General features: G+C 39.2%; 1 protein-coding gene across 5 annotated transcripts in view; it reads left to right on the top strand.

Moving 5' to 3' along the window:
• The window catches only part of CD96 (CD96 molecule), a 283,642-nt gene extending 275,059 nt beyond the window's left edge, over positions 1-8,583 (top strand). For 4 of the 5 annotated variants that reach the window (XM_084986926.1, XM_084986928.1, XM_084986927.1 and 1 more), the window contains 4 exons: positions 917-979; positions 2,012-2,101; positions 5,100-5,223; positions 7,109-8,583. In XM_084986926.1, coding sequence (XP_084843052.1) covers positions 917-979; positions 2,012-2,101; positions 5,100-5,223; positions 7,109-7,217 — 386 coding nt within the window. In that variant the 3' untranslated portion in view covers positions 7,218-8,583. 5 annotated transcript variants of the gene reach the window in all.
• Positions 8,584-27,567: the final 18,984 nt, after the last annotated feature.

Raw genomic sequence — 27,567 nt, 5'->3', positions numbered from 1 at the left:
TTTTATTTTGGCTTTGCTTACTTCTTTTGGTCTTGACACAGAAGAAAGTATTTACCTGGGAAAATCATGTATAGTAATGTCTTAAATGAGCCTAATGTCTTTCTACTGATTGTAACCATATACTACTGTAGTTATTTTACTTTACATTACTTTATTGACCTGATATCAAATACAGATAGGTGGAGCCTGCCAAGAAACAGAACTTTCTTGCCAGAAATGGAGAACTAAACAAAATGAGTTGATAAATCCATTTCAAGGGCCATATGTGCTGCTGGAATTTGCTGCCATCCACTCAAGGGGAAGGTTTGCTTCTGAGGGTATCAGAAGGATTCGCCCAGCAGCTAACAAGGCCTGTACCCACAGGGGTCTGATAAGTTGCTGCTGACACAGATCAGTTTTCATAGTCAAACAAGGATGTCAGCTTACCCACAAGTACAAACTACTTTGTTCCCTTGCACATGTTCTGCCAAGGTCTTCAAAGTCCTATTGGCATCTTTCCCTGACTGGAGGCCACCATAGGCTTTCCTTATCTCCCATTCTTTTACCTCATTCATGAGATAGAGATGAGAATGGTCACAGTACACACTCTGTGACTGGAGAACCTCTTGACCTCCTAGGACATGAAACAAGGGATTAATTACATTTAGCATTGATGAAATTTTCCTCCCATTTCTTCTTCCTGTTTTTAAGTAACTATCATCAAAACCTTCCCTATTAGGAACATCTGGACCACAAGCATACCTTTAACTCCCACTTTATTTGGGGACATTGTAATGTGTGCTGCAGAATAGTTTGATAATCGTGCTTTAAATGTTCCTTAATATCCCCTTTTACTGGATTCAATTAAAGGTCAAAAGACAATAAAGTAATTAGGCTCACACAGATTAACTTTTCCAGTATCTTCTTCCATTGGCAGCTTCGTGGATGCCCAGTGAAACATACAGTCCATCCTCCTTGGGTGCAAGCTCAACAATTCATGGTGAGTACTTGGGGGAGATTTAGGGTCAGGAAGGTAGTGGTAGACTTTATTTGGACAAAGGTGGAAAAACCGGAACAGACATGAAGCAGGTCTCATGTATTTAAAAGTGGATCTTGATGAAAATGGTAGTGATGATAAAAATGACAATGAATGAACCAAAACTCATCCCAGCCAGTCATAAAAGATAGTCAGAAACCAAGTCTTAGGTTTTTCTCTATTATATTTCCAAATGAAATCTACATAATAGCATTTTGGGGCCAATTAAATCCATTAAAATATATTTTAAATGTTAATTTTCCATTGGAAAATTGAATAATTTATTGACCTGGATTTATCTACTCAAATGTTGCAAATTGACTTTATCAAACATGTTAGAGTGGGGAAAATCAGTATTTCCATTGGCTGTATTTCTGATAATCTGGGACACTATGGATGAGCCTCATCTTTCCATGACCCCAACTTTAGACATTGTCCCATAACCACTTTCTCATGGAGGTTTTTTTTGTTCTGTTTTTTGTCTTTTTAGGGCCACATGGCATATGGAGGTTCCCATGCCAGGGGCAGAATTGGAGCTGCAGCTGCCAGCCTACACCACAGCCACAGCAATGCCAGATATGAGCTGAGACCTACACCACAGCTCACGGCAATGCCAGATCCTTAACCCATTGAGTGAGGCCAGGGATTGAACCCGTGTCTTCGTGGATACTAGTTAGATTTGTTTCCACTGAGCCACTATGGGATCTCCATCTCATGGAGCTTCTTTAGCATATATTATTTTGTTGTATGTACTGTGTTGTTCTCTTTTTTCTTTAAACCAGTAGTAAGTTTCACTCTTTTGATCGCTGTTAGATCCTAGGATAACTGGCATTGTGTAAATTGGCCCTCAGTAAACTTTACGCATAGTATTTTAGGAACATTTACGCCAATTGAGCTCTTTCTAATAGTAAGTGAAGTCCAATCATGATTTTACACCTCTGGACCTGGTTAAGATGGTCATTAGGATCAGTTCAGATATTCCCTTTATATCCCTAGGTGACATCTTCACCAACACAACCGTAGCATTTTCAGAAGTTCCCACAACTGCCAATGGATCTACTGAAAATAATCACATGCATATCCCTGGTGAGTCATGCCATTTTTTAAAAAATAGTATTTTGTTCATAAAATTCATTTATTGAGTACCTACAATTTGTCTGTCACTGTACCAGTTATTGGGAATACATTGAAAACACTGGTCTCCTAAAGCTTATAGCCTATTATAGATGATATATAGTAAATAAATAACCATGCAGTTCAATTTCTTTGCGACAAATCTTTATGATATAGTACAAGATGTTATCAGAGTGTAACATGAAGATCTGATTTTAATTGGGAAATAAGAAAGGATTCCCTGAGGATATATTTAAATTAAAATCTGAAAATTAAGTAAGAACTAGCCATGTGAAAAGTAGTAAGAAACATTTCAGTTTTGCAAAAAATTGTCTGATTGTTGGAACAAAGAGTATTCCTATAAAATTTTGTCAACGCTAAATGTAATTAATCCCTTGTTTTATGTCATAAGAGGTCAAGTTATTGAGTAAAGTTAGGACCGTCCCCATGCAGATCTTGTTTGTAATTCAGGGGCATAATCAACTCTTTCACTTCAGAAGTTTATTTGGTTCACTGGTGAACTCCACCTGGGTACTCAGTTTATTTTATACGGAAGGTGAAACAATGATTGAAGCATCATCCTGCACACAACATGGCAATGGAGCTGCAAACTGAAGTCCTATCAACATCTTTAAGCTCTTGGTGCCTTAAATAACCGCCTTGTGGAGAAATAGGGCAAGTTTGGAGCTCTGCTTCTCCACTAGGACTTTCTTGAAATCAATGGTCTCATTTTCTATGGTTCGTTGGGAGAAATTTGGAAGCATCAATATAAGACCTATTTAAAACCTTTTGTTTTTTCATTTCTCTAAAACTTTGGAGGTAAAATGCTATATCCCATTATATTACCAGTGTAGAGCTTAGTAAGTTTTAACCTTGCTAAACCAGAATTTAGTGTAGTCTGAAATTGACCTCCTACATGATTGTTTCTTTTGTAGTCATGGTATTCTAGTGGTTGGAACTCTGTGAACTCTCTAGCCATCAATGCCTATATTGAGCCACATAGTTACGTATTATAGGATTGTGTGAGCTTCCAGGAGGCCTCAGCGTCTGCTTTGACACCGAGTTAATGTCTACTTAGGGTAAACATCAGGAAGACCTCGCATCCCTGGATGTGTATTTTAAAAGGAAAAATCTTTAGCACTGGTAACCAGTGTTAACATGACAACATCACGTGGCTGCCATCCAAACTATGGAAAACTTTAGAAAAGATTTAGTAACTTAATATATTAAATCCAGTTTTTTAGCCTGTATATATTTTTTTTGAAACTTCACTTTATGAAAAGCAGTGTAATAAATCTGAGGCAGTCAAAGAAGTTGAAAAACTAGGCTCCACCAGAAGCAGTTTATAATCTAGTTGTAACAGTGAAAGAAAAGTAACCCAGATAATTCTGATACAAAAATGCACTGTTTTCGCCCAAATGGTCTATGTAATCTAAAGAGCTAAAGATCTACCTATAATGTATAAGAAATTTTACTGGCTTTTTGTTAGATGTAAGAAAAGCCTGGAAACAATTTAACCATCTAACATTGAGACCAATTAAAAAAACTATAGAAAAGTACATTGGAGAACTATCCAGTTATTTAATCAAATGAGATAAACTTCTATGCACTTTCATGAAAAGTATTTCAAGAATGTTTTGTAAGAGAAAGAAGCCAAAAACAGAACAATATGTATAGTATGCCCCCACTTGAAATAAGAAGGGATATGTATTCATGATACATATATTTTCTTATGTATGCATAAAAATATCTGATAGGATACATAATTAACTATTAAAAATTATTGCCTCTAGTATGGGTAGCTGACACCTAAAGTAGCAAGGATACTTCCTTTTCATTGTAGTTTTATATTTCTTCACAGTTTGAATTGTTAGCATGATAATAAATCACTTTATAAAAAGGAAAAAAATAATATGTAATTATAAACATTCCCTTTTATTCTTTGCCAAGCAGAACCAGGCAATCTTATTTCCTAAGAGAATTCATCTTCTTAATTTTTTCCTTCACATTAAAGAAAAAGTCAAGCAGTCCAGAATTCTGTGTTTATATTGCCTCTGGTCTAGAAGCCACACTGTCTGAAAGGTTTTGATTCATACCATTTGACTTGGTGTTCAGATGCCAGAAGTGTAATGCATGAGTTGAGTTTGAGGACAGTCAGCATGGATAAGAAAAATCAGTCTCTCCATCACCTCCCAGTGTAATTTGCACCAGGCCTCTACTTTCAACTTTTTCTCTTTTCAAACAATAGAAAGAGTAAAACCAACTGGTTTCAGTTTTGTCCTCTTTGTCTCTTCTCCCCTTTCTATTGCTGAGATGGATGGAAGAGAAAGAAGGAAAAAGGGGCAAGGTGCTAGAAAAGGATGAGAAAGTTGCTACTGTGGCTATCATTCCTTGAGAGAAGTCCAAATGCGAAATCTTGGATGATGGTCTTTTGAGCACTCCGGCTCCACAGGTGTTAGCTAGGCCCCCTTGGCTTTGGACTTTCAGAGCTTTAGGCAGTTGTAATGCTTTTTACTTTCCCGTCCTCCTTCTAACACACTAATATTTCAGAAAGCATTTAACAACTCCCCAAAGAATAAGAAAACCCAAGCTAGACTAGTACTTCACATATAATTGTCTTTACTGGACTAAATTTGGAAAACACACTGATAGATTATCAATTTTATGTACTCATTCTTACAAATAACATTTCGTTGGACAGCATATGCCAGGAATTGTCCAAGCCCTTGGGAAAATGAAAGAAAAGAAAAGATTAGTTCTGGAACATTCTAATAAGAAAGACATTCATTTAAAAAAAAAAAAAGGCAATTATATAAATGCAAAAACAAAAAGGAGAAAAAGGAGTAGATATGGTCCCAGAGCATGATTGAGATCAAGGAACTCCCATGGTAAGCAAACTAAATCAGCTTATCCTGCTTTCCAGTTGCCAAACTTTGGCACTAAAGGTCATCTCTTTTTATGCCCTTTTCAGGGATTGTAGTCAATAAGCCCAAAGATGGAATGTCCTGGCCAGTGATTGTAGCAGCTTTGCTTTTTTCCTGTCTCGTACTGTTTGGTCTTGGAGTAAGAAAATGGTGTCAATACCAAAAAGAAATGTGAGTACACTACTAAGATTTGCAGGAACAGATGCTTTCTTCAGAGTAAAATAATCACTCAGCACTTTAAATGTCGTTCCTCATATTTGACTGAGGCAATAAGGCTCAGAGAGGCCACGCTAGCTTCCCCAGCACTGCACAGTTGGGATTAGATGCACATCTTCGGACTTGGTCCCCCGTCCCTGGCCTGTTCAGGCTGAAACAGTCATCGGATGGAACAAGTCAGTGGGCATGAAATGAGAACAGGGGCTAACTGTACCTCAAAACTGAAACTGATTTTTCTTTTAATCTTCATTATTTTTTTCATTTTCATGCATCTCTGAACTGCCTGGGCCTGGTTGGGCCTAGATGCTCAAGTGTGAAATTGAGTGAGAAAGGTAATTTTAAGGAATTTCCAGCTGCTCTTCAGCAGAATGGGCTTTTACTGCCCCCCCCTTTCCCCAAGAGGAAAAGAAAGTGAGCAGTAGGTTACCCCTTTTTTGTCTTATTCAGATATTTCCCAAAGCTTTTCTCCCTCCACTCGGCAATCTGAAATGACATGTAAGGTCAAGCCTCAGTTTTCTAACTTGGCTATTTTTGATCAGTCTGGATTCGTCCTTGTGTAGAGAAGACCCTCAGAACACTTAGAGCCTCTGTGTGTTAACTGCTACTCTCTCAGTTAACACTGACCGTGTCCAGTACCACCTTCTGTTTTTCTGAGGGGATCCTCAAAGACTGTAACCACATTCAGGGAGTGTTTGTGACGAATAAAACACCAAACCAGTGATCAGAAATTCCAGATTCTTGTCCAAGTGCTACACTTTGGCCACCAGGTGATCCTGAGAAATTCTTAGTTTCCCTGAAAAAATAGAAGTGCACATTTGCAAATTTCCTAGAATTGTATCCATCTTCTTAATTAAATCATCAGAAAACCAGGTAATGGGCATTGAGGATTTTTATATTAAAATGAGAAAAGAGGAATCTGAAACTCAGAATCGATTTTTTTTATTGTTCTGTATTCAAATGTCTGTATAGAGATGAGAAACAACACTCCCCCCCCACACACACACTCTGGAGAAATTAGGGTGCTGTGGATTGACAAACAAGAGGCAGAAGTGTTTGAGTCATGGACATAAATATGCTCACAGATATACTTCTGTTTCCTGACATCAAGAGAGCTTGAGCATATTTACAGCTAATTCCCAAACTCACCTGGATGCTTGCTGCATTTTTAGACAAAGAGATGAATCGTGTTAACATAGAAGAGTACTTTATACAAGGGTGACTTTAGAATGCTCAGTGATACAAGCAGAAGGAATTTGGGCATTATCCATCCAGTACCAATCAAATTAGGGATGCAGGAGAGCTTAACTTCCCAGCTCCATCATTTCACACCATACCCAGTGAGTGGGTGTGAGAGCCAGGGGTAAGGTTGGCAGAGGAACTATTTGAAAAGCTTCGGTCTTTTGTCTCAGAATTTTAAAATTTTTGTCTCTGGAGGAATGTTTTAACCCATAAGAGAAACACTTCTATTAGGAGGTAGTTGCCATGGAGAGTGTAGGTTTGGGTTAAAAGGCTTGAATTGTTGGTCTGATTCTCTTGAGCAAAGTGCCTAAAACCTCTGAGACTCCGTTTCTTCTGTCGAATGGTGACAATAATATTCAATTCCTAAATACAAATTAAATAATGCTATGATAAAGATGATTTGCAAACTATAGAACATGACATAAATGTTAATGATAATATCATAACAGGACTAACAAGCAGGTTATGCCAGGATAAATTCTGAGAGAACCACGGAAACGTCTCTTTCATTTTCTCTGTTTCCTACTTTAAAAAACACATTTTACACACTTACATCATCCACTGACATTCTTAGCAATGAATGAGCAATGTTTTGTTCTAGCATGGAACGACCCCCGCCTTTCAAGCCACCTCCACCTCCCATCAAGTATGTTTGCATTCAAGAGCCCATTGGAAGTGATCTGCCTTGTCACGAGATGGAGACACTATAGTCCTTTGAGACTTTGCCACACAGCAGAACTCCGCTAGAATCTTATTGAAAAAGTGTATATTGTGCTTTATTAATGTAATCGCCCTCTAGCCAAGCCTCCCCTGCAGCTGAAATGGATGTCAGAAGTGAATGACCTGTTTTCCCCAGCAACTCACCATCTTTCATCTGCATATGCCTGAAATTTAAACAAGAGTCTATGTGAAGCTGACACCAGTTGTGATCTATAGGGATTTTCTTGCTCGTGTAACAAGTGCAGAGTCGGCTGCTGTCATTAAAAAAATACTTGCAGTGGTTTTATTTTTCATGTTAATTCTCTGATTGAGGTGATGACAGTGGTTTCAAGCTTATGCCCATACCAGATCCTGTTCTCTTAAAGCATCTGCCGGCATTCGACACCATCCATCAAAATTATGATAATCTCTAAGGTTTGCTGCATTCCCTATAAAAATTACAAAAGAAGAAAATGCGAAAGTTCAAATTCTAGATAATGGGAAAGTGCAGCTAGTCTTTGTACTGAAGTTCAGTTGTTTATTTTCAGTGGAGGAAAACAGAATTCTTTTTGCACAAGAACCCCAGTTCCCATCCTCACTCTTCTTCCATCATCTCAGCCCAGGCTCCTGCCCATGGGATGAAGAGGGAGAACAGGCCACCTGGCCTAGAAGATAAAATACTCCATTGGCCTCTAGAATTTGAGCTAAGAATGGTTTCATTCTTGGCTTTACTTCTGTGTGTGTGTGTACATCAGACTATTGGCAAACTTGTTGTATACATAAACAGGCAGCCTAATCCCAATCCAACTCATTCAGGTCCAGTTATACTCATTTTCATCTGGGGACTTTCCTGCTCCTCCAATCTGCCTATTTGGATCTTTCCTTAAACAAATAAAGAGCCTCAAATCAGACTAGCATTGATGAATTAACCCTACCAATCGTTTATAAAACAGTTCAAACAGAACACAAATAAGTGATGGAGAAGAAACCTCGTCAGCCTGACCTGCTCCATATTCAGCACCACTCAGTGAATGAATAAATTACCGATACCCCTCGTTCGTCTAAACCTTCCCCACACCCCTTCTCTAGGAGGGGAGAACACGTGTTGCTAATAGATGTAAAAGGCAAATTTCGTGTGAACTTCAGACAATCGCAAACTTTAGTTCTTTTGCAGTGTACTTACTCCTGGCCAGACATGAGAATGACTGGGAGAGTGTTGTTTTTGAAACATCATGACAAGGATGTCAGCACATGCAGAATACAGAACTTCTCCACAAATAATATTTAACTAGGTTCTTAAGTGCAGAAATGCATGTAAGGTCATATGGTAAAAAGATATGGGATTAAATACTGATGAAAATGCAAGTTCATTATAAATTTCTTTGTAATTATTTCTTTTCTCCATTAATTCTTTCATAAGCTTTTTTATCCTATCATTCACTTATTTCCCAAACTTCTTGTATTAAAATAATGATAATGATTTTATTTAATTGAGGTATAGTTGATTTACAATGTTGTGTCAATAAAAAAGAAAAAAAAATTACGGCCGGAGTTCCTGTTGCGGCTCAGCAGTAATGAACTCAACTAGTATTTGTGAGGACGTGGGTTCAATTGCTAGCCTTGCTCAGTAGGTTAAAGGATCTGTGTTGCCTTGAGCTGTGGTGTAGGTCGCAGACACGGCTCGGATCCCATGTTGCTGTGGCTGTGGTGTAGGCCAGTAGCTACAGTTCCGATTCAGCTGCAGCTCCGATTGGACCCTTAGCCTGGGAACTTCCATATGCCGAGGGTGCGGCCCTTAAAAAAAAAGATAAAAAAAGCATCATGTGAAATCAGAACCTCTGTGGCATCAGCCTTCCTAGATGATTCAAGTTTTCAGCCAAATTTGAGAACTCCTGAGCCAGAAGATGTCCCTTCTCATTGATCAGAATCTTGATAGAGTGTAACTCTTGTGGTGGCCAGCCTCCACAATGTCCCCCAGGATTCTTGCCTCTTATATAGGCCTCTCTGATGCTGAATACAGCTGACTCATATAGCTGGTCAGAGCTAGGATAAGGCGAACAAAGCACATGGAGTATAAAATTTAAGGAGGTGTTCACGCTCAGAGTCATGGATTTGTACAAGCTTGTGAGTGAGTACCAATCCCAGGCCTGGTATAACCAATAAGATATCACAGAAATAACCAGAGTGCGGGTTCCAAAGCTAGGTCATAAAAATACTTTGTAGCTTCTGCCTCCATCTCTCTTTGATCACTTGTTATGGAAGAGGTCAATTGTCATGCTGTGAGGACACTCCAATAGCCCTACCAAAAGGTCCTGCTGCCAAGGAACTGAGGCCTCCTGCTAATAGCAAGAACCCTGAGCCAGGCTCTTAAGTAAGCTATGTTGGAAGCACAACCTCCAGCCCCCATTCAAGTTTTCAGATAACTGCATCCTCATTGATGTTTCGGCTGGACCTCATGAGAGCCACAACTACCCAGCTAAGCCTCTTCTGAATTCCTGAGCAGCAGACACTGTGAGATAACAAATATTTATTATTTAATAAGTTTGGGGTGTAATGTATTACACAGTAATAGGTAGCTAATACAGCTCAAAAAATGGGGAAATAAACTAATGTTTGCCTGCTTTAATTACCCTCAATTTCTTTTTTTTTTTTTTTTAATTTTTTTATTTGCCCACTGTACAGCAAGGGGGTCAGGTTATCCTTACATGTATACATTACAATTACATTTTTCCCCCACCCTTTGTTCTGTTGCAACATGAGTATCTAGACAGTTTCTCATTGTTCTCAAGAAAGAAATAAGACTAATTTCATATATGTATATATGACTTGCTTCTTGTGTAGTTATTTTTATTTAATACAAATTAATCATCAGTAATTTGTATTAAGGTCATTGTGGTTTTATTATTTCATTAGGAGACATGAATACAAGTAGAAATATTGAGGTAAAAAGTGGCAGATTTTGGGGAGTTCCCGTCGTGGCGCAGTGGTTAACGAATCCGACTAGGAACCATGAGATTGTGGGTTTGGTCCCTGTCCTTGCTCAGTGGGTTAGCGATCCAGCGTTGCTGTGGCTCTGGAGTAGGCCGGCAGCTACAGCTCCGATTCGACCCCTAGCCTGGGAACCTCCATATGCTGTGAGAGCAGCCCAATAAATAGCAAAAAGACAAAAAAAAAAAAAAAAGTGGCAGATTTGGACAATGTTTGGATTGTTTCACTAAAGGCATAGACAGTTGTATAGTACAATATGTCATGCAGTTTTTTAATATATCATATGGCAAGTGTTTCACAGTGTTTTTGTCTTAGCTTCCTCTTTGAAGTACCCTCTTCTGATTTTATAAATAAGTTCTGATCAGCATTTGTAAATTCATCTCCAACTCAAATAGAGTGAACAGTTGCTTATTCATGTAGGAATGTTCATCCATGGTTCAGAGAAATTTTCTGAAAAATTGAAGGATTCTAGATGCTTTTCAGGCAGCATTATGATCTTGACCTCCTTCATTTGACTAAAATGACACTTTAACCTGGACCTTAAAATTGCGTGCAAGTAAGTTCATAGAATCTGTCTCAAACCAGCAACACTTTTCTCTAGAAGTGGATTTAGTTCTATCTCACAGGAGAAGTAGCAACATTAGACTCTAATCCCTAAGAATTCTGCATGTCTTAATTACTGGCTTTGTTTTCACTGAGAAGAAGCCATATGTAAATATTTTCATCACTAATTTCCAAAACATGGTATGTTAGGTAACATTGTTGTTCAGAAATATTCACTTCTTTACTCACCTGCATCATGAGAACTCTTGACTTAGGGCTTGGCCATGTGATTTACTTTGAACGATGGAAAATCATGGACATGAGTAACCCAAGACTTTAAAGTTGCTTGTATGATTGGACTTGCTCTCTTTTTCTCTACCATTACTGTAAGAAGAACATTTTCAGGCTAGCCTGCTAGCTCCAAGAAGAAAATGAGACTTATGGATCAGAGCAGAACCACCAAGCCATGCCCAATCTAGATCGACCAACCTCCATCCTAACTCAAATGTGCATTGTTAGATACTATTAAATATTGTTCCAGGCTACTGAAATTGTGTGATTGTTACACAGAATTATTGTAGCAAAAGTTAACCTATACACATAAGTCCTGAGCTAGGCACATTTTAGGTCATATGCAAGAGCCTAAGGTGAGGATGAAATCAAATTTAATTGAAATAGTCTTTCCCTTGATTCAACATAAATTTGTTTTAACTGATGAACATGTAGTTGGCTTGATCAAATTAATTTTGCAGTGTAGATCTTTAAAATTATAAAATATTTTATCATGATGGGCATTAGAGGTCATATTGCAAATAGTTAGAGACTGTGAAATTGACTTGCCCAAGGTCACATTATTAGAAGTGATAAAGCCAAAATGATAACCCAGCTCTCTGATTTCCAGTCCAGATTGTGATCAGTCTCCAATATATCATGATATTTAATTGTTGTGGTATCTCCTTTTACTATAAACAAGTGTTTGGAGTGCACTTAAGTAAATACTGAATATTTTAATGCCCAGGTGGTATATCCCACATATGATAATAGAAGACAAAGAAAAGTAAAAATAATTGCACCCTGCAGTGAGATGACCAGGAAAGTGTGCAAAAAAAAAAAAAAAAAGTGAGTAGGAGATGAAAAGAGAAAAGAAAGTAATCAAGACCAAAAGCTGGATGGAAACTAACCAAGGCCAGAGATGGTAGAAAGGACATTGTGTCAGAGGCTCGGAGCAGGGAGAGAAGTTCTTGAAGGCAGCCCTCTGGGTACTCTGATTTAGGAGAATGGCTCTGGCTTGAACTTGAAGGTTGACTCTTCGGAAACACAGAAACTTTGTTCTTTGAGGGCTAACGGACATAGCCTGAGTTTTTGACAATAGCAGTCATGGCTGTGTTAACCAGCTGAAGTTTGAGTGTCCATCAGAGACAGCTGAAATGGTGAATGAATTTTACCACTATGGGAGAAAAAGACATTAACTGACAGAAATCGGCTGAGGTTCCTGCCAGAAACATATGGTGAAATGGTGGGAATGGAGCATTTTATTTCTCAGCTTTTGCAGAAGGGCTTCTTTTCCGGATGCTATGATGTCTCCCAAGGCTGTATGGTACAGCCAGGACGATGGAACCAGAGAGCATATGACCATGGACTAAGGAACACTTTTGAAATTACGCTTAAACCCTGTCTCGTGCTTCTATGATGAGTCTAGACATTAACAAATTAGCAAAGGAATGAGAACAATAGACTCTAGATTTTTCTCCCCAACCAGCATTTCTGTACCCTTCTAATCTCTATTACATTCACTGTCTAGTTTGCTCACTCAGATCCCTCATGTTAGCTTAAAGATTCTGTGAGATTGTAATTATAAGGAGGGACACTGAGGAAAATAAAGAGGAAGAGTAACAAACCCAAGATCACAACGTAAAGAAGAGATCATGGATGGGGTCAAATCTAACTATCCCTGGTAAATGCCAGGAACGGGCCTGCATTTGCCCTGAGTTCTGTCAGACAACTCCCAATTTGCTGTCCAAAGAAGCATTACCACTAAACAACTGATCACAGTGTGCCTTTCAGCTATCATGAGAAAATACTCAGATGTGCTGGGAAGGCAGGAGTGAATGGAATAACAGTTACATGATTAATGAATTGTGAAGAGAAATTTGTTGGTGGACCTGAGAACCATGTAAAGAGTTAGCATTCTAGTCTTTTAGCACGTGAAACCATACTTTATGATACCCTAATGGTGGGTCCACATCATTATACATTTGCCAAAACCCATAGAAGTGAGACTTATGAGTTCCCAGTGTGGCTCAGTGGAAACGAATCTGACTAGTACCCATGAGGATGCAGGTTTGATCCCTGGCCTTGCTCAGTGGGTTAAAGGATCTGGCTTTGCTGTGAGCTGTGGTGTAGGTCACAGATGTGGCTTGGATCTTGTGTTGCTATGGCCGTGACACAGGTGGCTACAGCTCTGATTTAACCCCTAACCTGGGCACCTCCGTGTGCCGTGGGTGCAGCCCTAAAATAAATAAATAAATAAATAAAATAAGTAAAGGACTGATACTTAAAAGTTTGGACTTTGCATGATAATGATATTGTGTGGGGTCGTTGATTGTAACAAATGTACCACTCTGGTGCAGGATGTTGATAGTGAGGGAGGCTGTTGGGAGGGTGGGCAGGAGGAAATGAGAACTCTGTATTTTCCACTCAAGTTTGCTGTGAACCTAAAAGCTATCTAAAAAAATAAAAATCTATTTTTCTAAAAAAAAGAGTTACCCTCTCTCTTGAAGACATAAATACATGTCAATGCTGAATGGGAAGAGAAATGGGGATTTGAGAATGTTATCTATAGTAGCACTGTTTTTGTACCGCTAGTTTGGAATCTGCATAAATCCACTCTTATAGGTAATTGAGTGGCATTAGTTTTTTGTGGTTTTTTTGGTTTTGTTTTTTGTGGGGTTTTTTTTTGTTTATTTGTTTTGTTTTTTGGCCACCCTCATGGTATGTAGAAGTTCCTGGGCCAGGAGTCAAACCCAGGATCCCATGCCACAGCAGTCACAACGCTGAATCCTTAACCGCTAGGCCACTGGAGAACTCCTGGATTTTTCTTATACCGAAAGCTGTTGCACTGACTCAAAGGGAAATGCTTTGATACCTAATTGATCTGAATCTGACGTAATTACAAACATGAATTTATGTTCATTTCTGTAGCTAGTTGGGAAAGTATGGCAAGCACTGCTCCTGAGTACCTCTTTTGGATGGTCAGTTTAGGGTCTGTAGATTTTACATTCAGAAAACTGACATAAAAACTTTCTTAGAACCACGCCATGCCTTCAGTCAGTGTTTAATGAGAGAAACAGACTCTAAACAAATACAGTACAGTGTGATATAAAATATGAAAACAAAAGTATTACAAAGAAGAGAAAAGAATAAAAAGGGTATCCTTTCAAGGACAGAGTATGAGAAATATTTTTAAAAGGCTAAAGAGAGGAGGGTGTCAATAGAGCAAAGGTAGTTCTGTAGAGAACTTGATATCTGAGACACAGTGTGATGGAACTTGAAACCTTACCTAGGGATTATACCAGGAATCCAAGGAGTTCTCATTAATAGAAAATCTCTTAATTAATTTACCATATAAATAGGGTTTAGGAGGAAAGGTATAGGATTTATCTCCATAGATGCATTACAAGCCTTTGGCAAAATTCAACACTCACTCCTAATAAAAACTCTTGAGAAAATGGGATATTTCCTTAATTCTATATATATACAATATGTGTCTATATATATTTGTATATAGCTGTATCTGTATTTCTGTATTTACACATATACACTGTTATAGTGTGTAGATATTAGGACTATATAGTTATGTATATACACATATCCTACAGTATATATACATATACACATTGCTATAATATACACCATACTATAGTTATATACACACTTTAGCAATTACTACAACTATAAATACATCATTGCATCTGGCTATATACAGATGCAAATATATATATATAAATATATATATTTATATATATATATCCAGATGAAATGATGAAATATGGATAAATTCAACTACTTGAAAATAATTTTCATTCAGAAAAAGCAAAGTGAAAAGGCAAGTGATAAACTAGGTGAAAATATTTGCAGCATATATCATAAATAAAAATAAAGAACTTACAAATTAATAATGAATTTTTAAATATTGAGGATAAAAAAGCTGAAATAGCCGGTAGAAAAATGGGCCAAATATATGATATCAGTGATTCACAAAAAAAGATGTAAAAGTAACACTTAAACACTTGAAAAAAATTTAAAACTCATTCATATTAAAAGAAATGCAAATTAAAACTTCATTGAGGAATTGCTGTCATGGTTCAGCAGTAGTGAACCCAACTAGTATTCATGAGGACACAGGTTTGATCCCTGGCATTGCTCAGTAGGTCAGGGATCCAGCGTTGCTGTGAGCTGTGGTGTAGGTTGCAGATGTGGCTGGAAACTGGCATTGCTGTGGCTGTCACATAGGCCAGCAGCTACAGCTCCAATTCAACCCCTAGCCTGGGAATTGCCATATGCCATATGCCATGGGTATGGCCCTAAAAATAAAATAAAATAAATAAAAGAAGGGTAAAGAGAGGGCTTTTGGTTCTTGCCTATAGTAGAATGCTGAAAGCTGACTGGAAAATACAGAAGTAGTTGATAAGTTATTTTGTAATCATCATGGTAAAGATTGAATCAAGCTAGATTCATAACCAAATACTAAATAAGAAAGAATTTTGATGGCAATCAGAATGTTTGCATGGTCTCTAATGGGCTCCTTAGTTACAAGGGAAGAAAAAGAAACAATAATTATGTAGTGGAGAAATTAGACAACAACTTGACCAAGTGATCAAAATTAACATCAGTGAGGGCCAGATGGACATCCTCCTTCTTTGATACCCTGGGAAGGACACAATATCCCCTTTGCAGTATTAGGGCAGACTGAATAGTGAGTCCAGTCAGCAACATCAAATAGACATGCAGTAAGAAATATCTGAAGGAAAAACAAACAAAAAAAAGGCTTAAAAATATTCCAGAGTAAAGAAAGCTAAAAAGTAAAAAGACATGGTAATTAATTGAACTGTGTAACTCTAGACCAGATCCTTTATTGGAAGGGAGTTAAAGCTGCAAAGGAAATCTGGCAAACCAGATCTGACGTTTGTCACAGCAGCTGACAAAACTGGAATATGGGCAGGGACTAGATTTAAAAAAAAAAAAAAGGTCTTAAAAAATATTGGGCAGGAGACTAGGTAAAAGTCTTGATAATTTTGCTGTGGTTATGTAAGAGAACACCTCTATTAGGAAAGACACACTGAAGTATTTTGGGCAAACGACCACGATGTATATATAACTTACTCCCAAGAGGGTATGTGCGCATGCATGTGTAATACACATATGTACATGAAGACATGTATGCATATGTACATATACATGCAGAGAGAGAGAAAAGCAGATGATAAAAATTTAACAATAGATGAATCTAGGTAAAAGGGATATGTGGATATTGCTTTTACTTTTTATTTTTTAAAACTTTTTTAAAGTTTGAAATTATTTCCAAATAGAAAATTTAAGGGAAAAAAAGTGCTTGAGTAAGACACTAATAAGCATTGCTTACTTTGACTCAAACCCAACCTATTTTGGCAAACGTTGCAGCCCTTAGACAATATGACAAGATGCAAAGATCTGTTTATGTGGGGGCATTTTCTTTATTCCTGGGTATTATTTAATCCCAATGTTCAGATGAAAATAAATGAAGATTCATCCTACAAGTTTAGGGTTTCTGTTTCATTTATGGGGCTTACATATTCTGCTGTAGGTACTGGCTGGGACCCACCAAAATTTCAGTCATTGTTTTTCTTTCTTAAGTAAATGAATAGAGCCCTTTGATTTCCCCCAGAACTCCAAGGCAAACGTTTCCTCTCACCATTAAACCATTTTATATCAAAGGAGTCCAAGCTGTTTCTCTGAGGGAAACTTCAGTTCCTACTCAAACTCTTGGATGGTGTTTTCTGTTGCCACTTTGGTAGAAATTGTGGAAACAGTTCTCAGTTAAAGCAGTCCCTGATGCAGCATCCTGCACCCTGTGCAGTGGTGGGTGCTCTGGGACAGCCTTCCTATGGGGGGCTCCCTAAGCAGAAGCAGGGGGCAGGTGACCCAGCAATCACTTCCCTTTCTTCTTCTAGAGAACTTTATTCATCTCTCCAAATTTTTAGTAAACAACTTGACTAATGTGTGTTTGTTCAATAAATTCTTTATTTGAAGATAGTCTATTTTACTGAGACCAAACCTTTTAGTTTGGTGTGTTGCTTTGATGTAATGTCCAAGTCAAAACTTGCAGTTAAGGAAATACAGGCTGTGAACTCCTCTGTTGGACTGGAAGGCCCTTAAGAGTGTGTGAAGTTGCTTTGCACAGCCCAGCACCCTCAGAGTGAGGGCAAGGCCTGGGACAAGTTAGCACTCAATTATGTAGTGTATGGGTGAATGACAAGTGGTAACAGATGAGTGAATAGGAGAAAGAAAAATGTGGAACAGAGAATTGAGCTAAGATGGGCGGCAATCTCTCACTCAATCTGGTCAGCTGAGATTTTTTTTTTTTTTTTTTTTTTGACTCACTCCAATACATCCACTTGACAAATATGTTCCTCAAAATATTCTTGATGTGAAAGGTCAGACAGGCCAGGGGAGATCAGAGCCTAAAGCTGGGTGGTTTGGCAGATGCCTTAAATTGAGTAGGTTGCTGGGGCAGTTTCAAAGTTTCAATTCGACTGGTAGAATCTGTCAGATATCCACAGGTACAGAGGAAAAGCCAGATCAAGGGAATCAGTGAAGACTAAAATAAGTACATACAAACTCCAAGGGGGCGGGGTAGGTGGGGGTGGTGAGGAGCTGTTGGTCAAAGGGCACAAACTTCCAATTATAAGAGGAATAACTTTGGGAAATCTAAAGTATAGCAAGGTGGAGTTCCTGTCGTGGCACAGTGGTTAACGAATCCGACTAGGAACCATGAGGTTGTGGGTTCGGTCCCTCGCCTTGCTCAGTGGGTTAAGGATCCGGCATTGCCATGAGCTGTGTTGTAGGTCATAGATGTGGCTCGGATCCTGTGTTGCTCTGGCTCTGGCATAGGCCAGTGGCTACAGTTCTGACCCCTAGCCTGGGAACCTCCATGTGCCAAAGGAGTGGCCCTAGAAAAGTCAAAAAGACAAAAAAAAAAAAAAAAAAAAAAAAGTACAGCAAGGTGACTGTAGTTAACAGTAGTGTATACTTGAAAGTCAGTATATCTTAAATTTCTCATATAACAGCAAAAAAAGGTAATTATGTGAGGTATTAACTAACGATATCATGGTAAGCTTTTCCCAAGATGTATGTATATTGAATCATTACCTTATACACTTAAAACTTACACAATGTTATATATCAGTTATATCTCAATAAACTGGGGACAAAAACCTCACCAGTTAGGCAGGCGAGGAAAGAAAACATCTCAACAGGTCAAAGAATAGTCATGGGGGAGTTCCCATGGTGGCGCAGTGGTTAATGAATCTGACTAGGAACCGTGAGGTTGCGGGTTCGATCCCTGCCCTTGCTCAGTGGGTTAATGATCTGGCATTGCCGTGAACTGTGGTGTAGGTCACAGGCGCAGCTCGGATCCTGCGCTGCTGTGGCTCTGGTGTAGGCCAGCGGCTATAGCTGTGATTCGACCCCTAGCCTGGGAACCTCCATATGCCGCGGGAGCGGCCCAAGAAATGGCAAAAAGACCAAAAAAAAAAAAAAAAATAGTCAAGGGAGTTCTACAGGTGAAGCTTTTTCCTGATCAAGGGCAGAGTGTTAAGCCTTAGATAGACATTCTGACCCCTTGCTCTTTTAAGAAGATAGTCATATTTCTAGTGGCAAGAGAAATTTGGCCTCTGTCCCTGATTCTCAACTCGCTGTTGCCCCATGTTGCCCAAGATTTGGGCAAATGGATATTTCAAGCTTTGTCCTCAAATCTATATGCAGTCTTCTATCTTGCTGAATGGGTCAGAGCTGAACCAAGAATCTTTGCTGTGTCTAATAGGATTCCTCATGCCTTTCCCTCAGATCTGAGACTTTCATATTAGAGGTCAAGAATGCCCACTGAGGAGTTCCAGCTGTGGCGCAGTAGGATTGGCAGCATCTTGTGAGAGCTGGGATGCGGGTTCGATCCCTGGCCCTGCACATGCAGCTTAGATCTCAGCTGCAGCTTGGATCTGATGCCTGATCCAGGAACTCCAAATGCTGCATTGCCATATGCATAGGCCGAAAAAAAAAAAAAGAAAAAGAATGCCTATTGATTTTATGTGTGCCAGGAGGGACGTGAAGCCACAGAACAAACAGCACATCTAGAACATCAATTTTATTCAAGTGTAATATATATACAACAAAATTTGTTTTTTTTTTATTTTATTGAAATATAGTTGATTTACAATGTTGTGTTAGTTTCTGGTGTACAACAAGTTTTATATGTAATATACATACACATATATATACATATATATTCACATATATACATACTACATATAGACACATAGACACATATATTCTTTTTCATACTCTTTTCCACTGTGGTTTATTAAAGGATATTGAATATAGTTCCCTGTACTATACATTATGATCTTGTTTATCCATTCCTTATATAATAGTTTGCATCTTCTATCCCAAATCCCAATCCATCCCACCCCACTCCAGCTCCTCCTTGGCAACCACAAGTCTATTCTCTATGTCTGATTCTATTTCTGTTTTTCAAATAAGTTCATTTTGTGTCATATTTTAGATTCTACATATGAATGATGTTTAATGGTATCTGTCTTTCTGAGTTATTTCACTTAGAATGATAATCTCTTGCTCCATCCTTATTGCTACCAATGGCATTACTTCATTATTTTTTATGGCTGAGTAGTGTTCCATTGTGTATATACACCACATCTTCTTTAGCCATTCATCTGTTGATGGACATTTAGGTTTCTTCCATGTCTTGACTATTGTGAATAGCTCTGCAGTGAACATTGGGGTGTATGTATCTTTTCAAAATAGATTTCTCCAGATATATGCCCAAGAGTGGGATTGTTGGATCATACGGAAGCTCTTATTTTTAGTTTTTTGAGAAACCTCCATACTGTTTTCCATACTGTTTGTAGCAATTTACATTCCCACAAGTAGTGTAGGAGTGTTCCCTTTTCTCCACATCCTCTCCAGCATTTGCTATTTGTAGACTTTTTAATAATCCATTCTCTACTAGCTTGAAGTGATCCCTTATTATAGTTTTGATTGGCATTTATCTAGTAATTAATGATATGGAACATCTTTTCATCTGCCAATTGGCCATGTGTATGTCTTCTTTGGATAAATGTTTATTTAGGTCTTCTGCCCATTTTTTGATTGGGTTGTTTTTTGGTTATTGAATTGTTCGAGCTGTTTATGTATGCGATAAAATTTGAATTAATTTGTTAAAAACCATACAACTTGATAGAAATGCCATGATGAATGCTTGGTGCATGGTGCTCTGGGCCATGTGCATTTACTCTCCTCAGGGTTAGGGCATCTCAAGTGGGAGAGTTGAAGAGTTCTGCCCTAGGACCACGCACACACCAGTTCTACAACTGTGAAAGTGTCCAAAGAACCAAAGGTGATTCCTGTACTGGCCATTCATACTCCTCACTCAGAACTTCACCAATTGTTTTCCAAGACTGGCTCCCTGAGGTTAGAGCATCTCATCCTGGGTACTGAATATCGGGGGAGGGGGAGGGAAATTTTTGAACTGTTGCAGAGGCTAGAGTATGTAATCAATATAAAGCCTTTATTAGAAAACTACTCCTGAAACCACTACTCAAGTTTTTGCTGGTAGCAGCATGATTTTGGAATATCAGTTCCATGTTTATATAAAAGATGGAGTAGTCCCAGACCCACCAAAAGAAGTCAAATTTGAGTAAAGCAAGGTAATAAACAAGAGAGGAAGAAATGGCTTTGGTGTGTAAAGATACATTTTTATAGCTGCAGGAGGGAAAATACAGAAAATGGTTGGGAAAACCATAAAGCTCATGTGGTTCATTTTTCCATCATAGCTTCTGCCACCTTACTGTCTTACTGCCTTATTGTTACCAAACTCGGCTTGGATGCCTCCAGCTATGGGAACTCATTTCCTCCCTACTTCATCATCATGCCTAACTCTAAGGTCTGGAGCATTCTTCTTTGTACTTGTCTGAAACAGGAAGATATGTAGAATTTACTTTCCATTTTACTTCTGCTACTAAGAGGAAACAGAAGCTGTGAGCTCAGTTTAGGAAGGTGAAGCAAGACATGTGGCTGAGCCAGGGGGTTAGCTACAGACTTAAGCAGCTCAGAATCCTTTGAAACCAAATCATCAAAAGGCCAAGAAACATACTGAAAGTTCTGACTATAGCCTAACATTCAGAGAGAGTGGCTAAGGGAAAAATACTAAAGATTCATTATTGTTACTTTTAAATTTATTTACTTTGTTTTTAAAGAAAGAATTGTGTTGGTCGAAGTTGTTTCTGCAAATTTTTAATTTTAATAATAAAGTTGGAAGAGAATGATAATATCTGCTTTCAATTAACATGATATTTACTTTTCAGATGATGTGGCATTATGGTATTTCCAACCAATGACAGCAACCTAAAGTGCAGAATCAGATCATTAAAAAGAATGCATTCCCAGAGTTCCCACTATAGTGAATGGGCTAAGAATCTGACTGCAACAGCTTGGGTCACTGTGGAGGAAGTGAGTTTGGATCCAGTTGGGCATGGTGGGTTAAGTGGGTTAAGGATCAGGTGTTACCACAGCTGGGCATAGGTCGCAGCAACAGCTTGGATTTATTCCCTGACCCGAGAACTTCCATATGCCACAGGCGCAGCCATTAAAAAAAAAAAGAAAAAGAAAAAGAACACACTCCCTTTAAAGATTAAAGATTAAATTTCCTAAATGAGTAAAAAATGTATATAGACCATTATAATTGTGGCTGAAGGTCAAGTGATTATGATATACACACAAGTTCTCCTAATAGCTGATGTCACTCTCATAATCCCAGGAACTTTGGGAGTGGGGTAAGTAGAGAGAGCAGTTAAACCAAAATATTCTTCTCTGATTGCTTACATTAACATACATCATGGATAAGAACTGCCATTCTACCTATTCCAAATTTTTTTTTAAGAGCAATTGATTGATATTTCAAAGTCTTGCTCTAAAGCATCTAGGACATAAAAATCCCCTGGGGAAGCTTTTTTTTAAAGGAAGAAAAAAGATACCACCCAAGGAGATCTGATTCGGTGGGGTTGGAGTGTGACCCAGAGTCTGTATTTCATAAGCTCCCAGCTGTTTCTGCTGATGCTGGTGATATGAAGACTTTTTTTTTTTTTTTTTTTTTTTTTGGAGTAATTGAAAGGAAGCTTACTGTGCGAGTGAAGCGCACCCTTACTACCAGAAGGTGGCTCCATAACATACTAAATCAGGCACTGCCACTGCCACTAACTGGCTAACTAGCTGGGGAAAAAAGGCCTGGAGCTTCGCTCAGTTACCTTCTTTGGCAATAGGGTGGATGGGAATGGGGAATGGAAGAGCTCACAGGAGTAAGGTATGCTAGAAAGAATAAATGGACCTTAAACTAATCCTAAAATCACTTCTTATTAGCTTCTCTCAAAAGTACTATAGCAACACCACATTGCTAAAGGAAATTTTCTTTAAATATACCAGAAACACTTGATGTCTAATAGGTGTAAAAGGCAGAGAGGGTCCCAGGATCTTCCTGATTACCAAGCTTTCACATCTGGAGGACAATCTTATGGCCACTACTGCTGCATTCACTCTTGTCTCATGACGGAATCCTGGTCGCGGGCCACAAATACTGGGTGGACATGAGGTGATGCCCCATGTGACAACTTCCTGTCGAAGCTGCTGCTGCTCTCTTACTCAGAATCTTAAAGACACTCACCTGGATATGAGCAGGGTCTAGGTCATGATCACATGGTCTCTGCCTCCAGCCCTAGACAAAAAAAACCCCACCTGATCCCCAGCTCCTGGCTCATGCAGATATCAGGAGTGTCTGAGATGTGTCATATGTGTTCACAAGGTGGTGACCACCCTTCACACAGAGGCTCCTGAATGTCCTGAGCTGCTACAATGATGTCACTCTTCCTGGAGGTAATTGTTGCTGCCATCATCATGTCCCCAGCACCACCCATATTGGTGACTTACCTTCATTCTATGCTGATCCTTATCACATAGTTATTTGGGTTTGAACTGGGGTAAGGAGGTTGGGAAAGGCTAGGGATAAACTCTGCTGATTGGAAGCACAAAGCAAAGCAGACTTACACCCCATCCCATCTTTCATTTACCTGTCTCTTCATTTCAGTTCCTCAACCTCCCAGCACCCTCCAGCCAGGAAAAAACAAAAAGAAAAAAATGTGATGAGATGGCACCGTGGAACTCAAAGCATCTTACACTCTCCTACCTCCAGGCAGTGTCTCTGGACCAAACAGTCTGTGAACTAGCCTGGTTTTAGTGCTTTTCAAGGTCTGTTCCGTTCCCATCTAGCATACAGACTGGGAGGTAAGATAGCACAGGGTCTAATGTGGGGGCCAGAGTCATTCCCAGCCACAGTATCATTAAGTGTTTCTCCTGAGGCCTCTAGGGTGCCTCTAGTCAAGGAAAATCCAGGCCACACTGCCCTACCAACCACACACTTCCAAATGACAAGCTGTTTAGGTACTTGCTCTGGGGCTATCAGTATTCATTTATGAAATGATTCCAAATGAAACGGACCATCTTAAACATTTCCAAAATATAATGTAGCCTCCAAGAGAGGCAAAGCCTGCAGGTTTTGGTTGCATTTAATAAAAATGAATAAACAATTTGATGAGATTTTTCAAGTGATGAAAATAATTCCAGAGGCAGTCAGGCTGACCACTCGGGTTCTTGGAGATGGGAAGTGGGAACAGGTAGGCAAGCACCATAGTTGAAAAGGCCATGTACTTAGACTTCCTTTTCCAGAGTTCTGCATGTTTTCTCATTTTTTTCTTGCTTAGATAACCTATTTCAATGATTTACCTGAAAGACTGTATATTTCCAATAGTTCTTCATTATGCTGGAGTTATATTCCTAAAATACAATCATTTTACTACCTTTCTCAAAAAGCTGCAATGGTGTCTCTTATCTTTAGGAAAAAAGTCCAAACTCTTTAATGTACTTTGGTCATAAATATCCTTTACCAGGTTTACAATAAAAATAGGTCACATATAATGAGAAACCACTGGCACAATGATCAAGAGATTGGAGTCATAGCCACTAACTAGCTATGAACTTGTGGGCAGAGTTATGTAGCCTCTAAGCTTCAGTGTCCTTTCCAAAATGGGAATGGACCAAGTATCTAACTCACTGGGTTCTGGTGAAGGTTCAGTGATAGTAAATGAGTTATGTTTCCCATGTATTCTATGTGCTGCCACGCTTGTGTTTTTTCTATTTCTCACATCCCCCATTCATTGTCAGCTTTGCTTATACTTGCGTTTGCTTATGTTTTTTCAGCTACATGACCCCTTTCTCATGCCAAAACCCTCCATCCATTTTCCACTTGCAGAAACTTTTCTCAGAACTCCAGACCTAGCTCAAATGCCACCTCCTCTAATAATGCATCCCTGGGCCCATCCTCCATCAAAATGGACACCTCTTTCCTGTCCTCCACTTGCGCCTCTGTTATCCCTTCATTCAGCCTCTCATTACATTTTGTAATTCACATATTTGACTCTCTTTTCTCCTGGGTTATATATTATCTGAGGTCCATCAGATTCAACTTTTATTTAGCTTTTCTTCCATCGCCAGCCTCTATCAAAATGATTTGTACATAATAAACACTCCCTTGGTTGTCATTGTTAATTAAAATTGACTTGATTTAAAATTTCAGTCCTCCTATTTAGTCTATTTTCTGTTTGATAAATTTCATAATATAGTATTAAGAATATATTAACTACCCAAATGGCAACTATTAATTTTTTTAGGGCCGCATACATAGCATATGTTCCCAGGCTAGGGGTCAAATCAGAGCTGCAGCTGCCTGACTACACCACAGCCACAGCAATGTGGGATCTGAGCTGCATCTTCCACCTATACCACAGCTCATGCAATGCCTGATCCTTAACCCACTGAGCGAGGCCAGGGATCGAACTCATGTCCTCATGGATACTAGTTGGGTTCATTACTGCTGAGCCTTGACGGGAACTCCTGTAACTATTCATCTTTATTTTAAAATTAGTTTTTCCAAAGCAATTGTGGTAGAGTATAAAAATTACACTCATAAATTGGTTTCCATTATGTTATATGACAAAACAATTATTCTCTAATTCTTTAGAAATTCTTAGCTGGGACTCTTAATACAAAATTTTTTTATTATAAAAGTAATAAAAGTATTATAAGGCCTTGGAAAAGAGAAACAATGAAATACATATTCTCACCTAGCCATGATGAGCTTGTTTCCTAAGGTGTTTGTTACTCAGTGTGGGCTGCATCAGCTAAAATCATGTTAGAAAAACAGAATCTGGAGTTCCCGTCATGGCTTAGTGATTAATGAATCCGACTAGGAACCATGAGGTTGTGGGTTCCATCCCTGGCCTCGATCAGTGGGTTAAGGATCCAGCGCCTTGAACTGTGGTGTAGGTCTCAGATGTGACTCAGATCCCGCATTGCTGTGGCTCTGGCGTAGGCTGGTGGCTACAGTTCCAATTAGACCCCAAACCTGGAAATGTCCATTTGCCACAGATGGGGCCCTAGAAAAAGGCAAAAAAACAAAAAAAGAAAAAAGAAAAACAGAATCTCATGCCTATCTCAGACCAACTCAATCAGAACATGGTTGATTTGCACATTAAAGGTTGAAAAGCAGGGCTCTAAGGTACTACCTAGAACCCAGCAGAACACGTTTTATCAAGCATCTCCCTTCTAACAGGTATTTATAGAGCACCTGCTATATGCCAAGACTGTGTTTTCACCTGCAAAATTTCTTCCAGGACCGACTCAAGGTATAGAGAGAGTGTTGCCTTCTTTTGAATGGTTTTCTTAGACAAACCGAAAGCTGTCAGAGGTACAAAACATCTCATTCTGAAGTGGTTCTACTCTTGTTTTCAAGTTCTCACGCAATGATGTCACGAAGTCTAAGGTTTAATGCTTTCTTATTATGCTCCTTCTTTCCATTAAGAGCTGAAAAATAAGGGGAAAAGTCATTGAAATTAGCATTCCACAGTAAAGCTTAAAGAACACCTTTTGTTTGCCTTAGGCGGCTTTCATAAAATTTGTGTTTGGTAATTAAAAAAAAAAATTAAGTTAAAGGGAAGCCCAGAAAGATGACATTTCAAAAGTAAATCTTGGGATATTCCTTCATAGTGTGATTTGCGTGTAGAACTGGGGATGAATTTCATTGATTTAAACAGGTAGGTGACATATTCCCACTATGTAGAGCACTACATTGAAGTGCTATTGAAGCATCAGAAGCTCTGTGATAAGTAGTATAGCCTTTCTTTCTATTAACCAAGGCATACTCCTCCAGGAAAAAAAAAAAAAGAAAAACTGGTAATATTACATAGCTCAAAAGGCTGAAAAGCAGGTTTCAATGAATGTTAATAATAGCCCAGCAGAGGAAATTTAATAAGATGCCAAAAGGAGGCAATAGGCAGCAGGAGTTAGTCCTGGAAAAGTAACTGCATTGCTGCTGTGTAGTTTTACCTAGGACATGGGGTGGGGCCACTGGGCCATTATGTCAGCTGACCTGCAGATCAATCTATACCTATATATAGATTGCAGGTATAGATTGATCTGCAAGTCTTCTGCTGGCACAGGCTGCTGTTTCCTTTTCCCATGAGCCCATCCTGAGCCACTGAAGAGCTGCCTGGCTTGAAGTCCAGGGCCCCACCAAGGTCAGGTTCTTGATTTGCCTGTTTTCCAATTTGTTCCTGTGATTATCACCAACTTGAGACGTTCTCTTAGCATTAGCGATCCTTTGGGTTACAACATGGAAAAGGATCATTTGAAGGTGTAGGGAATGTTGTGGAAAGCAGAGAAATGGGCTGAGCTTGGGGCTCATTCCAAAAATGGAATCTCATTCCAAAATGGGATTTCAAAATAGGCCACCACATGAACTGGTCCCAGAAGGGCCTCTGGCTTTACTGTCTATGAAAAGGGGATCTGATCCGCAACCCTCCCTACTTCTGGGAATGCTGTGAAGAGCAAATGGGACAAAAAATTTGGAAGAAGATTCCAAACAGGCGATGCAAGCATAAAGTATCATTATTTCTTTCTCTGTAGAGGGGTCGTGTGGGTGAATATGAATTAGGTTATGGTGGAGACACAAACCATCCCTGACGTATGTATCCAAATAGGATACACTGCACCTTAGTTTCTTTACCTCTCATATTTCTGCTGCCTCTATGGTTTATAAGGTATGTAATACTCTCTCTGTAAGACAGAGAGAGAGTGTGTGTGTGTGTGTGTGTGTATTTAGGAGGAAGAAGGAAGAAAGGCTGCGTTTAACATCTGAATGCTGATTCCGTAAAGAAGGCTGTGGAAAGACCTGCCCGACCCTAGACCTGACTGGGCCCAAGCGTGTTGGTTTGCCTGCCTGCAGTTCCTATGGCAGTGGCTGGCTACGCGCAGAAGGCGGGAGTAACGCAGGGGGTAGGCCGGGCAGCGGAGGGGTGGGCGCCGCTCGAAGGGGCAGCCCGGGAGGGCGCGGGCCAATCGGAGCGCCCTCCGTCAGCGACCAATCACTGGCCGCCTCGCCCGGCAAATCTGCCCGGC

The sequence above is a fragment of the Sus scrofa genome, chromosome 13 (genome assembly GCF_054392235.1).
Source record: "Sus scrofa isolate SSC_HxYL_T2T_F1_AM1 chromosome 13, Sscrofa_HxYL_maternal_Yorkshire_Landrace_v2.0, whole genome shotgun sequence".
NCBI lineage: Eukaryota > Metazoa > Chordata > Mammalia > Artiodactyla > Suidae > Sus > Sus scrofa.
The sequence above is the reverse complement of the archived record's forward strand: the minus strand, read 5'-3'. Positions and strand labels throughout refer to the sequence as shown.